Source organism: Lissotriton vulgaris, chromosome 3_2 (assembly GCF_964263255.1).
Source record: "Lissotriton vulgaris chromosome 3_2, aLisVul1.2, whole genome shotgun sequence".
Taxonomy (NCBI): domain Eukaryota; kingdom Metazoa; phylum Chordata; class Amphibia; order Caudata; family Salamandridae; genus Lissotriton; species Lissotriton vulgaris.
Window position 1 is genome coordinate 12,672,052 of NC_141690.1, and position 14,374 is coordinate 12,686,425.

At 42.1% G+C, this 14,374-nt stretch overlaps 1 protein-coding gene across 1 annotated transcript in view; it reads right to left on the minus strand.

Annotated features, from left to right (window-relative positions):
• Positions 1-14,374, minus strand: part of WDR19 (WD repeat domain 19) — a 637,672-nt gene that overhangs the window by 554,707 nt on the left and 68,591 nt on the right. The window contains exons 5-6 of the mRNA XM_086963976.1: positions 10,959-11,074; positions 1,378-1,493 (exon numbers count right to left, since the gene is read on the minus strand). Coding sequence (XP_086820102.1) covers positions 1,378-1,493; positions 10,959-11,074 — 232 coding nt within the window. The remainder of the gene's footprint in view (positions 1-1,377; positions 1,494-10,958; positions 11,075-14,374) is intronic.

A 14,374-nucleotide genomic window follows, 5' to 3' on the forward strand; every position in this document is an offset into this window, starting at 1 on the left:
CAGTAGTGGATGGAAAATTGTGAGTGAGGACAGGTGTGTGGGAGGAAGAGATGGTAAGATGGATAATGCTACAATATGGTGCTACAATGATGGGGTAACCTATAATCACCTCAGTACTTATATGATCACACTGGTGAGCCCCAAAGGGAAGAAAAAAATTAGTTTTATTTCTTTGCCCTATAATTGGTTAGGATCAGTCCCTAAAAAAGATTCAATCCTTTGGAACGATTCAATAAGTCAAGTTAGAGTGGACGTCTTAAGGCTGTATACAAGTCTTTTATTATTCATTTTTTAAGAGCTAGTTTTCTAACATGAATTTAGAAACATGCATACTCACTCCCTCGTCACCGATAACAAATCCAAAGGTGAACTAAGAGGCAAATCAGTTATGTGCACTTTTTGGGTGGATGGGGTTGCCATTATACTTGCACAACATTATAACTTATAAAATCAACCATAGGGTACAGTTTTGCACATCGCACATCGTTACGTCAGTCATGTATTTCGAGATCCTCTTATATGTGATAATGAAGTAAAGTGCCTAGCATCACACAATTTGATCTGAATGAAGAAACCGGAATTGATCCCAGGTTTTCTGATTCCCATTGTGAAATTAAATTCAAACACTAGATGTACCTCCTTCGCTTCACCAACACCCACTTTACCCAACCCCCTCATCTTACCCCCCACAACCTCTCTGCTGACATCAGTGCGGCCCTCGGTTACACCACTGACCAAACTTTTTAGACCCTGATAAGATGTTTGAGAGTACCCATGTTGTATAAAGAGGAAACATTAATCTCCTTGTTTCTCTCCTGAAGCTTCTTTTAAGCACCATTGTAGATGGCTTACTTTGTTCAACTAGGTCCTATAAATGTATCCTCACTTTTCACTTTGAAGTCAAAGTGCAAATAACATTTTCTGGCAAGTCAAGGTTTAATAATAATAGTCACATGGTTGTTGAGTTACCTTATTTAACCAGCCTTTAATCAATATAACATTTATACTATAATTTCAGTTTAAAGGTAATTGCTCCCCCATATATATATATACATATACACACCATCAACAGTAGCTTACCTGGCATGCTCAAATCCTCAATATAGATCTAAGTTCAAATATCCTAAAAGCAAATAAATCTTCATATGCATATGCATAAAGCTAGCTTAGAGTCAGTTTATACATTGATAAGCTGAGTGCCCTTTTCGAAAGTAAACAGACACAAAGGTGAACAGTGAACAAAATAATCAGCTTGTTTGTTTCATAGTTTTTAATAGTATCTGATCAATTTTCTACATTTCTATCATCAAGTTTTTATTAGATTTTGGTACAATCATACCTTCAAGAAGTGAATATGTACATGTACTTCTATATTACCTGTCTGACAGTATCACCTTCCTGGTTGCTAACAGTTATAACTTTGTCTTCACTTCCCAGTGCAAGAAGATTTTGAGAGCTCCAACAACCACATGTTATCCGCTTAGTATGTTTACCTAAAATAAAATTAGAAAAATTAACTGCTGTAAAAGAACAGAAAAACAAATGTAAAATATATATTCACTCCAGATGTCCCTCCTGTATCATGCAATAATAATAGTTGTCTATTATATAAAAATATTGATTTTATACCAGTCATTTTACATAACCAGCTGGTGTGGTGGTAGTTTATGTTGAGGTGATAGTTAATACAGTGTTGTATTAGGTTAGGGTGCCTTCATATGTTCCATAAGTTCTTGCAACAATCGGTGCTCTTTTGCAGGAAAGACATTATCTGTATTTTGTCATGGAAGACCACATAGGAACATTTTGCTGTTGCAAAAAAGCAGTACCAACGTTGGCAAACTAAATATACTGGTATCTGCTGCATTCATTCCTACACAGGGAAATGGGTAGAACACAGTTACAACATGTAATACAGTGCTAAATATCAAGTTGGTGCAAATTAACATCACATGGGTAAACATTTCTATCAAACCCATGCAGCATCTGGGTTACTCACCTCCTTCCGACCTCTGTTGACATTGCACAAACCTTAGATGTAGATAACACTAGAGCTTTACTTCCTGCATTACAAGCTCACAGCCGAACGTTTTAAACTCTTGTCCTTGATCCTCATATACCACATCTTCTAATCTTCCAAACCGGGCCACGTGGCAGGTCAGATGGATTTGTCTTATTGCGCCGCTCTGGAATCGGGTTCTGCCAATCAGATTCAGGGTTCAAGAACACAACTGTGTCGTGGGCAAACACGGTAGTCAGGGGCGGCTCTAGGCCCTGGGCAGGGAGCGTAGGTAGGGGGCCCCGGAAGAGGGGTTCTGGGCAGGGCGGAGCGTAGTAACAGTTGCCGATTTCCAAAGCAAATGAATTTGCATCTGCTCGCCACTCGAGCACTGGTCATCACGTCAGATGCAACCAAGCCGCCTCTCACAACCATGTAGCAAAGACCACCCAAATAGCTTGCACTATATGTTTTTGAAAACATACAAGAGTAGCTGACAAGATTTTTCATATTGTGAGACTTTGCAATTTTTTCACTGTACTTAGTGTGGCATTTCAGGGCCTTTTTCGAGACACACTCGGGGAAACATCTTATTTCCGTAAAATGCACTAGAATCAAAGTTATTACTACAGCCATTTAAATTACCAGTTTGTGACACTTTGAAGTAGAAAGACCCTTAAAACAACCCTTCCCTTGACATGCATCCCATTTCAAACAGGAAGGTTCAGGATTATTTTGTGGAATAACAACAAATAAAGCATCTAAAAGCAGGGTTTAAATGTGTCCTGAATCACTCATGCTATAAACCTTACCCACAAATGTTGCTTTTCGCGCTGCTCAGAAAGGCTTTGGAGGCCTGTCCGGGCCCCACAGCAGCTGCCTGCTCTTCACAGCCTGGGTAAATACAACTCTGGGCACCGAATGTGGTCTTGTGACCACGGCTGTCTGACTCCCCACACAGTGGCAGAGGCTAGGCTAAGAGGCGCTGCCTTTGGACATGGGGGGGGTGAGAATTAAACTTTTGGTACCTTTGTGTGGTGGCCCGAGAGACCGAGGGAAAGAGAGAGTCAGTGTGTGTGCAGGTTTATCTGATTTGTGTTATCTTTCTTTTTTAGGACGGTGCTCAACTTTAAATCTTACAACCAATTGAAACATATAGACAAGCATTTGCAATGCAATAGGTCTCGTATTTACAGGAGTTTGAGCTAGTGGCATTGAAAATGACAATACCTTTTATTTATGTTGTGGATTTTGAAACATAAGTAAACTGCATTGTCATTTACAATGCCAATAGCTCAAGCTTGCGTAAATGCGAGACCTATTGAATTGCAAATGCTTGTTTTTTTTAGGGAATGTGCTCCTGGAGGGTGAGGTTGGTGCCCAGGGTGAATCCAAGCAATGTGGTATTTAGTGAAAGTTTGGGTTTGAAGCTGTCAAGGTTCACGTCACTAACAACTTTAATAGTGTTTCTTGATTGCTGTTCTTGCCAAATAACATAAATCTGCTTGGTTCGGTTGAGCTTTAGGTAATCACTCGACATCCAGGTCTGGATGATGTGCAAGCAATGTTAAAGGCATTGGATGACGAAGCAGAGGAGACTTTCAAGCAAAGATGTGTGTCATCATCATATGGATGAATCTTAATGCTGATAATTATGATGAACCAAGGTTGGTCATTGCTTCTCCATGGAGAAGATTACTTCCACTATGCGACAAATTCCAAAATAATCATAGCTATAAATTCACACAACTTTATTTGTCCACAATTTGTCTCTATGGATATAGATTTTCTGAACTGGAATTTCATTACATATTTAAAGGCCCTTTCCCTACAATGTAGTATACTTAGTATTATTATTATCGACAAGGAACGACAAACATCAATAAAAAATTCAGATGTAAAAATACAAGGTACACACATAAAATTGCAACCAAATTGGCAGCCACCATGTCAACTGTGACACTGTGTTACAAAAAAGTATGTCTTATTTCGGCTAATTATTTTGGGAAAAATCAATGGATGCAACCTTGTCTATAGCTCTAAATTGTTCTCATTATGAAAGCTCCGCTAGTTAAGTGCCGGCTGCTGCAACTTGTGGGTTGAATGGCTGCTGCAACTTGTGGGTTGAATGCCAGTGAGAAATTTGTCCTTCCAATGGAACAAAATGGAGTTAGATAAAAAACTGTGATATTTGCAGCTCTTCAAGGATGGAATAATCATGCAGTAAGTACTAAAAAATAGCATTTTGATTATATTATTGTTATTATTGTTGTTATCATTATAAGGGATCAAAAACTGATGAGACAGTCACGCAGAAAATTGTTTGCTGTAGGGTGACGCGGAAAATTGTTTGCTGTAGCTCCAGAGCCCGAGCGCCTAAAGGATTTCAACAGAGGAAGGAGTGCTGAGCCATTAAAGCCTGCCTGCTGCCTGCAGCGTCCCCCTCCTGCCGCCGCAACTGAGCAAGAGTCGCGGCCGCCGAGCGGAGGGGGACACCAAAACTACATCCCCCAGCAGGCCTTGTGGCGCCAGACGCCCTCCCATCGCGCCAGGCGGCGCATAAAGGTAGCGTCACCCCGGCAGAGCGGCTGACGCGGAAAATTGTTTGCTGTAGCTCCAGAGCCCGAGCGCCTAAAGGATTTCAACAGAGGAAGGAGTGCTGACCCATTAAAGCCTGCCTGCTGCCTGCAGCGTCCCCCTCCCGCCGCCGCAACTGAGCAAGAGTCGCGGCCGCCGAGCGGAGGGGAACACAAATACTACATCCCCCAGCAGGCCTTGCGGCGCCAGACGCCCTCCCATCGCGCCAGGCGGCGCATAAAGGTAGCGTCAGCCCCGCGTCGCGGGAGCGCCCGGGGCTAAGCCCGGGCAAAGGGCGGGCCCTCTGTGGCCCTCAGGGGACCAAAGGAGACGGGACGGGCCACCCCCCTAACTGCGCACTAAGGTGACTGTGATTTCCTTCTTTTTCCGCCTCAATAACTGTTTTAGTAGCCAATATTTATGTTGTACTAAATACGGATTATTCTGTCAAAATGACTAAAGTAAGAAAGACTCCTGTGGCCACAAGATCATCCACTAGAAACAAGACCTTACCACCCACACCTTTGCCGACACTAACTGCTATTGACCTAATGTTACAAAAAACTATAGGTGTAGTTGCAGATGCAATCCAAAATACGGAGAGGCGTCTTTCATTAACCCCAGACTTGTGTTTTCCCAACTTATCACAGCATACTACTGCAAATACCACCGCAATCAATAACACCATGGACTCCTCATTAAATCAGGAGGAATCTCTCCTACTGCAGTCTTTTACAGGGTTGCCAAGTGGTCAAAAAAGCAGTAAGAAAACCGTTCTACTGTCATCTCCTATAATTGTAAATAGTTTAGAACAAAGCCCTTTGCTTGTTTCCAACTTGGGGGGCATTGTTTGTTCACCTCAACCCGGAATATCTACTCCAAACTCGCAAGGGGGTACTTGTGTTGAAAGCTCACCAAATGTAAATGTAATAACTGTTGACAAAACACTATCCCCCAACAAGAGAAAGCGCCAACAAAAGAAACATCCAAAAACCAAATCAATAGTAAGGAAAATTTATAGACCATTAGGTCTTCATAAGCCATCGGCTAAGGATGTTTGGTTAAACTTTAGGTTGGCTAAAGCATCTAATGCCACACAAAACCCTACCTCTATACTTGCCACTAAGAATACTAGTACACTAAATGATATACAGGCAGATCATACCAAGACTTACTCAGTGCAAATGTGCCAGACTGAAAAAGTTAGTGCAGTGGATAACATAACATCAACTGATCTGGAAGAATTGATTAAATCCTTATTGCAACCTTTGTGTGATAAAATCACCTGCATAGAGCAAACCTTTGCGAAATTTGAAAAACAACAAAGAAAGGACACCTCAAGTATTCTAAAGGTCCTTTCCGTGCCAAAACCAAAAGAAAGCTCCATACCACTTAAAAGTAATCTTAAACAAACAAAGACTCTGAAGACACAAACCAATACCATTGCCTCAAGTAGCAGTTCTGTTTTGACACCTTCTCTACCCGTAAACACATCAGTGCAAAACACTTTAAAACCACTGACACAAGCCAATAACAACACAGATACAGCACAATCCCTGGTTTCCTCACCTGAGAGCCATATTCCTGACACTGATGAGAGTGAATGGGCCGCGGAAGGTACATCCTCTGAGCCTTGCGGAGGTCAAACTGAGCCACAAAGGCCAACAACTACACAAAACGCTGCTCCTGATACACGCCCTAATCAAATACCCACAACAATAAAACCAAAAAAAGCCACCCACATTCACCTCCCACCTGACTCTCATCGGCACACCATAGTAATGATTGGGGTACCACAACTTGATACAGGTAAAACAGAAAGCTATGGAGAACTGAAAAACAAAGTAAGCCATTGGCTAACTGTTCACAGACCGATTCCCCCATACATCAGCGGTAAAATAACAAATGTTAGAAGAGTGGATTGGGTGGGAAATAGATTTAAGTCCACCGAGGGCGATTGTGTTGTAGTTAACTTTAAGGACGGCCGCACGGCAAAGTTTATAACGGACTGGAAGGACAGCTCTATTAGCAGTCTGATCCGCACTATGGATCTGAGTTATTTTTACCCCCCGAATAACCATCCTCTAACATCAGTGCATTATTTTTCCACCGCTGAGCATGTGAGAGCCCCAGATAACTTTAATCAATATTACAGTGGGATAACATCTAGAAACCAAGGCCACTATATTGCAGGGGAACAGCGTCAGCAAAGAAGGAACACATCCTGGGAACCCAGAGAGGTTAGATATGAAGGTACCTATCCAGAGAACTGGGAGGTTGCTCAGGGGACGTATTATCATCAAGAACACCCCCAATTTATAGATCCAAAGACCTACTACAATGTACCTATCACTAATAGGTTTGACGCCTTTTATAACCAGAGTGACCTGGAGGGGGTTGACTGACTACAGGCTGGCCCATCTACATTAACGCCAGACGATTTCGCAGAACCTAATCACGTACAAGGAGAGACATACAACCAAGCCATAGTAGCCCCCCTTTGATGACAAAGCTAGACAATCCCAGTAAGCCATTGCCAATCATGGACCTTCCATCCAATAACAACAAATCTCCTGTTTTGCCTGAAGCCCATAACCCCCCCTTGGCCAACTTAGAACCAGACCTGGCCAGCACTGTGAACTTGGGGGCTATACACACGGATATAACCAACCCAATGATAGCTCCAATTATCAGAGAAACTGTCATAGAAACAGTACCTGGTGATTGTAGTATGAGCTTAGTCTCTTGGAACATAGCCGGCTTGGCCGATAAATTATGTGATCCCGCCTGGTTAATACCTATCAAAAAATACACAATTATATGCCTTCAAGAGACATGGATGGAGGATAAAAATGTCCATATTGAGGGTTTTCAAAGCTTTGTCATACCAGCAGCTGCATCAACTAGGGGCAGAGCAAAGGGGGGCTTGGCCATCTTCATTAACTTAGGTCTGTGTTGTAAAATAAGCAACTGTTATAATGCCAATCGGAACATTCAGATGCTTGAACTAAAGAGTGGCAAAAGTGTTTTGACCCGATTAATTTTTACAATGCTAATAATGGTAATGGTGATTGTAATATTGTGTCCTTAACAGAGATGTTGAGAAAAACTGTATGCACCGTGTCACGGAAGTTGTTGATTGTAGGTGATTTTAATGTACACCCATGTGGCAATCCAGGCTCCACCCCAATGGGTTCTTTGGGATGTAATAATGTAGAAGGTTTCCATTTTGCCCATACTAGGGGAGGTAAGAACTTAAACGATCTAGTGAATGAAAACAATTTAATTGTAGCCATGTCCATGGTTCCTGAAACAAAGGTCTTTGATGTCTCAACCTTTAAAGGACCTGGTCAGGGATCCCTTATAGACTATATATTAGTCTCCACAGATCTTGCAATTTGGGTCTCGAATTTCACTATTCTTTTGAGTGTTCACAGTGATCATAATCCCCTAACTATTAAACTGGGTGAGACTTTACTTAAACAACGAATGCCCCGCAATGATCGGGGAACGATGAGCTGTATAAATGGCAGACGCCGCATAAAATGGACAATGGTAAACCAAGATATTTTATACACTAAAATAAATAAGGCATGTGAGGAGGAACTGTTAATTTGTACATCTTCCTACTCACCCCCTGAGAACATCTTGTCTGGGTTTGAGGCGATAGTTTCAACAATTGGTCCTATGCTAACGGCACCAACCAAAGGACAAAGCGAAAATAACTCTAAATGGTTTGACCATAACTGCTCAAAGGCAAGTAGAGATTTGAAGAATGCTTTCAAAATCAAACCTAGAGATTATGATCAAATAAGAAATCTTCGTTCGATCTATAAGAAGGCATTAGCCGTTAGGAAAAAAGAAATCAAGGCCAACACCATAGAGTCCTTCCTTGACCCTTCAGTGCTGGGGAACAGTAGTAAGTTTTGGCAAATTATCAACAAACCTTTGTTTGATATCCCTAATGATACAGCCCTTGGTACTAACATCTCAGAGGAGGAGTGGGTGACCCACTTTAGTTAAATTTTTAAGAGTAATGAGCAACGGGCAGAAAATGTCTTTTTAACTCCATCCGTAAATAAATTTTTTGTGCTTTTCAGTTAATGAGGTTGAAAGGGGTATCCAGGGACTAACTAGTAATAAGGCCCCGGGCCCGGATGGTTTACCACCGGACCTTTTTAAGTCCAGTATATCCTTCTGGGCTCCCGTCCTCACTGCGGTAGTGAACGCAGCAGTGATTTCGGGGTTCCCAAATGCGTGGGGGTAATCGACTATAGTCCCTGTTTTTAAAAAGGGCGACCGTAGTAGCCCATTATGTTACAGGCCGATATCTTTAATAAATTCAGTAGCTAAAGTGGTAGGTGGAATAATTCTAAACAGGCTATCTTTATGGGCTAAAGAAAACAATATTTTATCACCTATACAATACGGATTCAGACCCGGTCATTCGACAATTACACAGTGTCTGAACCTTTAAGTAAATATACCCTGTCCAAACAAGGAACTGTCTATATGGCATTTATGGACTTATCGTCCGCTTTTGACTGCGTGGACAGAGGCATACTATGGGCTACTCTGATAAAAATGGGCGTAGAGAGGAACCTTGTCAACTTTTTGGCCGATCTGCACTCGGATACAAGAGCCAACGTTCGTTACACCCAAGACCTAAAAGTAACGGGTGAATTTAGAATAAATCGGGGTGTACGACAGGGGTGCATCCTGGCTCCATTCCTCTTCAATTTGTATATCAACGAATTGGAGGAATTTCTTCTAAAGACTGAAGCAGACTACCCCTTTGTAGAGCGCAAAGGGGTTCCTGTGCTGCTTTATGCAGATGATGCTGTACTCATTTCTAGAACAGCAAATGGCCTTCAGAAACTACTAAATTCCTTCTTTAAGTTCATGGAGTCCCGTGGCCTAAGTATTAACAATTCTAAGTCCTATGTTATGAAAACAGGACAGGGCACACGGAAAACTAACTCTTTCTGCATAAATGAGGAGAAAATCCCTACCACCAATACCTTTTCATACCTTGGAGTCCTCTTAGATCACAAATTATCCTGGGGTCCCGCAGTCACCAAAAAGAAGGGTGAGGCAACACGTGTTAATGCGGCCATTCTTGGCTTTGCGAAAAAAAATGGAAATTGTCCAACGGCCGCCCTGCTCAAACTATACCAGGCAAAAAGTGTTGCTGTCGCCTGCTATGGAAGCGAGCTTTGGGGCTACTGCAAGATAAAGGACCTAGAGGTTACAGAAAATAATGTTCTGAAAAAGATACTGAGGCTACCAAGGGGCACTGGGAATTTTTCGGTACATGAGGAGTTGGCTGTCCCCTATTTAAGTGACAGAATAGCAGTGAACCCGGTACTGTGCTGGTTGAATTGTTGGCTCAACAAAGATATACCTCTCACCCAAGCTTTATTAAAAGAAGCCCTAACACTTGATGGGAGGTTTAAAGTTCCGTGGTTGAAGTATATAAAGGACTGTCTGACGGCAATTGGCCGGTCTGATTTGTTTTTTGCTCCCAACTTGATCACGAAACCCGGTGTTATCTTTGTTAAAAATGCTTTGTTAATACTAAGATGCTCAGACAGAGAAGAGGTTGAGCTACAGAAGGACAGCGTTAGGAAACACCTACTTCTCAAAACCTGTCCACAAATGGAACCTTATTTGTCATCGCATATGACTGGCTATGAACGTGTTTTATTAACAAGGTTCCGCTTTGACCTATTCCATCTCTTACTGGCGGTTCCAAGCGGGGCTCATCGGGGTGAGGTGTTGCCAGCTTGCGGCTGCGACGGGAAGTCTCCGCAAGACCTGGCACACTTTTTATTCATTTGCCCTTATTACACTTTACCACGGAAACTATATCTTAAACCGTGCCTCAAAAAACTGAACTTCGCACAAATCAAACCTGCACTTTACTATCTCCAATTGCTGCATTGTGATTGCACTTTATTTGTCTGTAACTTTTTAAAATCAGCCATCACCTTCAGGAAAAGTATGGATGGATAATTATGCTGCTAATGCCTTAGGCACTTTTAATTTTTATAATGAAATTATTTATGTTTTTAATGTACTTTTAATAATGCTTATGCTCATTTTGCCCGCTGCTTTCTCTTTTTTACCTTATACTGTGTATTGGATCCCTTACTTGTCAAATGAATTATCCGGACTGTTTTTAATTGTTTGTTGATGATATGTATTTTTATGATTGTAATGTTTACAATCGAATAAAGTTATTTGAATTTGAATTTGAATTTCAGTCATCTGCATCCTATATACAAGCATTTGATAAACTGTATCCTCATACATATAATTTTCATGCCTTGAAAGCGCTGAATGAAAAGATACATATGGAGGGGAGACTGCTATCCCTTACCAAGCACCGGAACTTTGCGAGATGTTTGAAGGTTATAAATCAGCAAGCTGCCCCTAGATGTTCCAACGGCCAGCAAAGCCCCAGCTTTCGACCAAAGCAAGAAAGACATCAGATCTCTGAAAAAAGAAAGTCTTATGAATCATATCACTTTTTATTAATCCTTTTAAGAGATATAATAGGCCTATTTTCTAAGTAAATAATAGTGAAGAAAGATTTTTGCAATTCAAAAAAATTACAATGAATTCATGTGGAATGAATCGAGTATTTCAACAGTTGCTATATAATATTGTTGACTTCCTCATTATAAACTCTTAACTGGTAAGCCTGGGGACATGTATACCATTTGGGTAGTTACAAACACTTTTTGCAAAGCAACTTGAGCATGCTCCTCAGTACCAAAACCAAGGGTTACATTAGGGGCAAATAAAGCTATCTAAACTGTGACTCGTGAAACCAATGCTACATTAATATGAAAAACTTGAATTAAAAAAAACTTGAAAACACAAGGCACATCTTCGGCTATGCCCAGGGCTAGCACAACGGACTGGATAAGGGTCCTTTCTTCTGTACATCTATCCCCATGGGATGTAATATATGAAAGGCGACCCAAACTGCACAGACTGAAAGCCTGCCTCATAAACTAAACTCCACCTCCTATTCCCTGCTGTTTGTTCTATCGGGCATAGGCTGAACTGTGATTAGTCAAGTTATTATTTGAAATCACCTTCTTTCTTTCAGTCCCTACACCTTGACAGTAGTAGCCTCCTTTCACTAATATATAGCGGTGTTTCTGTCTCATCTACAGGTTAGCCCTTTTACTTATACCAGTGACGTTGGCAGCTCCTTAGCTCTTCTAAAGCTTGCAATCTGTATATTCTATTGGCATAGCTTTATCACTGCACATACATTCAGTCCACCTTCCAGTTTAAAACTAAAACTTGGTAGGCGCTCGGACAGTCACAGGAGTAATAAGGAGGAGAGCCATTATCGCTTTTTTCAAAAATACAAAAAAGCCATAAGGAAATACTTAATTAATCTCAGTCACTGGTAATTAGTCGGGGTAGCATTTCATTCCATAATTTTTTTTTTTGCCCACCATGACACCTCAAATCAGACCCCACCACATGCAATTCAGCCGGAGTACTGCGGCAATAGGAATAGTCCAGCTTTAACTGCCAAGCCAGATACTCTTTGAAATGGAACATAAGTAACCCAAGACCTGTTTAGGCCTAATTTGACCTCTTCAGACGCGAGTTTCGTGCTCACTGTGCCACTGAAACCAAGCCGCCTCGACTGAAAGGTTGCTTGCGTTCCTGTATTTAGCTTGGCATTTCCGGATGGACTGTTCCTTTTGGAGCAGGATCAAGGATGATTTGCATAGGGCTGGGCCTAATTTAAGGTAACATGGTGGGTAAAAAATGATAGACTGGGATGCGCCCACAGGTAATAACCAGTAGCTCAGATTAATTTAAGCATTCCACCCATCACTTTTTTGTTTACTTTAGTGCAATGCTACAAGTGTGACAGGTATGCCCAGTCATGGGCCTTGTGCATACTGTGGCACTGCAACGAGGATGTGCATGACTAAAGAGACACAAATAGGCCAAAACCGAACTTCGGTTTGTGTTCTGCTTCAGAGAAGACCTGGCCTGACAGTTCAGGCTGGACTGTTCCTTCTTAAGCACGACCAAGGATGATTTGCATATGGCTGGGTCTAATCTGAGGCAGCATTATGGACAAATGAACAATACATTTGTAATGCAGCCCAAGTAATTATCAGTGGCTGAGATTAATTTGAGAATTCCATCATCACTCTTGTATCCTAGTATACTAATGGCTAAGGGGTAGAAACATACCTGCTATTAATGGAACAATAGGGAAGATGAGACATCTCAGAGAAGCAATGTGTAACTAATGAAGCACTACATTCCTGCAATGAGTGGCAAGAAAGTGAGATACCCCAAACAAATTGAAGGTTAGTTGACTGGTTACAGAAATGTATGCCACTAGGAATAAGAGAGACAACCTATGACAGTCAGGGAGAAAAATGCATAATGGAAACGTAAGGGGAATAGAAGAACCGTACTTCCAGCTCAAGGTCACAGCGATATCACAGCAGGTAATGTTGAATGGGCAAAGACGCCCCTGAAACTGATAAAGAGGAAGATATGCAAAGCAGTGAAGAAAAGATGTACACAGATGTATAGGAAAGGGAAGATGTATAGGCATGCTTGGAACAAATAGGAACAGACACTTTTCTGAAATTAAGGGTGAATGCGTGAACAAGACATCTTTGTAATAAGGACAGAAAGAAACATCCTAAGCTAGTGTCGAAGGATAGTGATAGGCCTGCAATTAATGCAGTGTAAATGAGACATGTCTAAAACTAATAATAAGGGAGCAATACAGCTGTTCTGATTTTTCCCGCCTGTCTTCCTGCCGAAAAGGGGTGAGACAGGAAGAGGGTCAGCTCCTGATAGCAGGGGAGGCTGGGGGTTGTGTAGCAAAGACGGCAAGGCCTTTGAAGCTCCCCTGCCACAAATGGTCCAGCCTGATCTGGGAGGGTGAACACCTCCACCCAGGAAAGGCTTTGTTTCTGGGCCTAGGGAGTGAAGGCTCCAACTCCAGGGGTCTTGTTGTGGCAGGCTGGTGTTCACCAGTCAGGAACCCACCAGCAGTTGGTTTGGTTCAGGGGTCCCCTCTAGAAGGGACCTCTGAGTGCAGGGAATAATAAATCTGACACTGGAGTCAGTGCAAATGTATTATTTATACAGGATTGAGTAAAGCCCTTATGGTGCTAGGAAACTCGAATGACCAGTTTCTAGAACATATACTCAAGATGGCTTTACTGGGTACTTATAATACTTATAGGGATCTGTCTGCTCGTGCAGAAAGGACCTCACATGAGGTATAGGGCACCCTGCCTTAGGGGTGACTTACCTTGGCCTCATGCAGTGCTGGGCAGGCATGGCACACAATGATGTGTGCCATGTTGAGCCTTCACTTTTAGCTGCACCACAACACACAGACTATAATGACAGTGGTGCCTGTTTGTGGTGAGAGGTCTCTGGGGGTGGAATAATGCTGCAGCCCTCAGTGGCCTTTCCTTGGCCACCATGGCCCTGGTACCATAGGTACCCCTTACAAGGGGCTTGTAGGTAGGGCAGATCTGTGCCAATTGCGGAAACAATGGTGCGGGTTAGGGAAAGAACACACACACTGGGAACCTGTTTGGCAGGGATACAGGACACACTCAGTCAAATTGCATCATGTAGCTGGCAAAACGTTAGGGGACTACCATGCAGGAAGGGCACCTTCCTACACATGGTGATTCATGATCCAAGGACCGTGGTGTACCAGATAGTCAGTACCTGCCATTAGTTCTCTTTTAGCCATAAGAAATAACATTCTAAACA